Raw genomic sequence first — 730 nt, 5'->3', positions numbered from 1 at the left:
CCACCACTAAGCCCCGTGGCCACTTGCCTCCTCTTTGGGACTCACTTTCTCATCTGTACAGGACACTAAACCAGTTAGTCCCTGAGAGGCCTGAACGGGGCAGGGGAGCCCCTAAACATCCGACTTCACCAAGCAAAGGAAGCCTGGATTCTGGCCCCCAGCCCCCCGACCACCGCTGGGGCCCCCGCCCGGGCAGGACTTCAGCCCCACCTGCAGAACGGGGTGCAAAGGGAAACCGAGCCCCTCTGCCCCCGCGCGCTGCCCACCTGCCTGGGGTCAGACGACCACAGAGTGGGGTTGCCCAGATGCCGGCGCAGGCGGAGGGCTCGGGCCGTGGCGAGCAGGAGGGTGCCGCTGAGCGCCTCGAAGGCACAGTGGCCCCAAGCCAGGGCCACTGACCAGCCGAAGCCGACGCGGACATGCCGCACGTGGCCCGGCCCGTACTGGCTCACCGTCTCGGCCAAGGCCAGGTGCAAGTAGCTGATGTAGACGCTGACCCCCGCCAGGGTCAGGGCACCTGGGGAGGGGCGGGGGGACTGCTCAGTGCGTGTGCCCGCTGGGGCCACCGGCCCTGCCTGGGTCCCTGGCCTCCACCTGCAGACAGAGCCTCGGGAGCCCCGCCCACTGGTCTGCGGGAGGAATGGAGGCTCCGATTCAGTCCTCGAACCCAGGACCTCACCCCACAAAGCCCCTTTACAAACAGCACCCCAACACATGGTCCTCACTCCTG

At 67.7% G+C, this 730-nt stretch overlaps 1 protein-coding gene across 1 annotated transcript in view; it reads right to left on the bottom strand.

The window, feature by feature from the left end:
* Positions 1-266: 266 nt before the first annotated feature.
* LOC105310142 (transmembrane protein 235-like) overlaps positions 267-730 on the bottom strand; it is a gene marked incomplete at its 3' end in the record, with an annotated part of 2813 nt that continues 2349 nt past the window's right edge. The window contains exon 3 of the mRNA XM_011386353.1: positions 267-517. Coding sequence (XP_011384655.1) covers positions 267-517 — 251 coding nt within the window. The remainder of the gene's footprint in view (positions 518-730) is intronic.

This window comes from Pteropus vampyrus, unplaced genomic scaffold, assembly GCF_000151845.1.
Source record: "Pteropus vampyrus isolate Shadow unplaced genomic scaffold, Pvam_2.0 Scaffold1198, whole genome shotgun sequence".
Lineage (NCBI taxonomy): Eukaryota > Metazoa > Chordata > Mammalia > Chiroptera > Pteropodidae > Pteropus > Pteropus vampyrus.
This window is presented reverse-complemented; position numbering and strand designations above follow the sequence as displayed.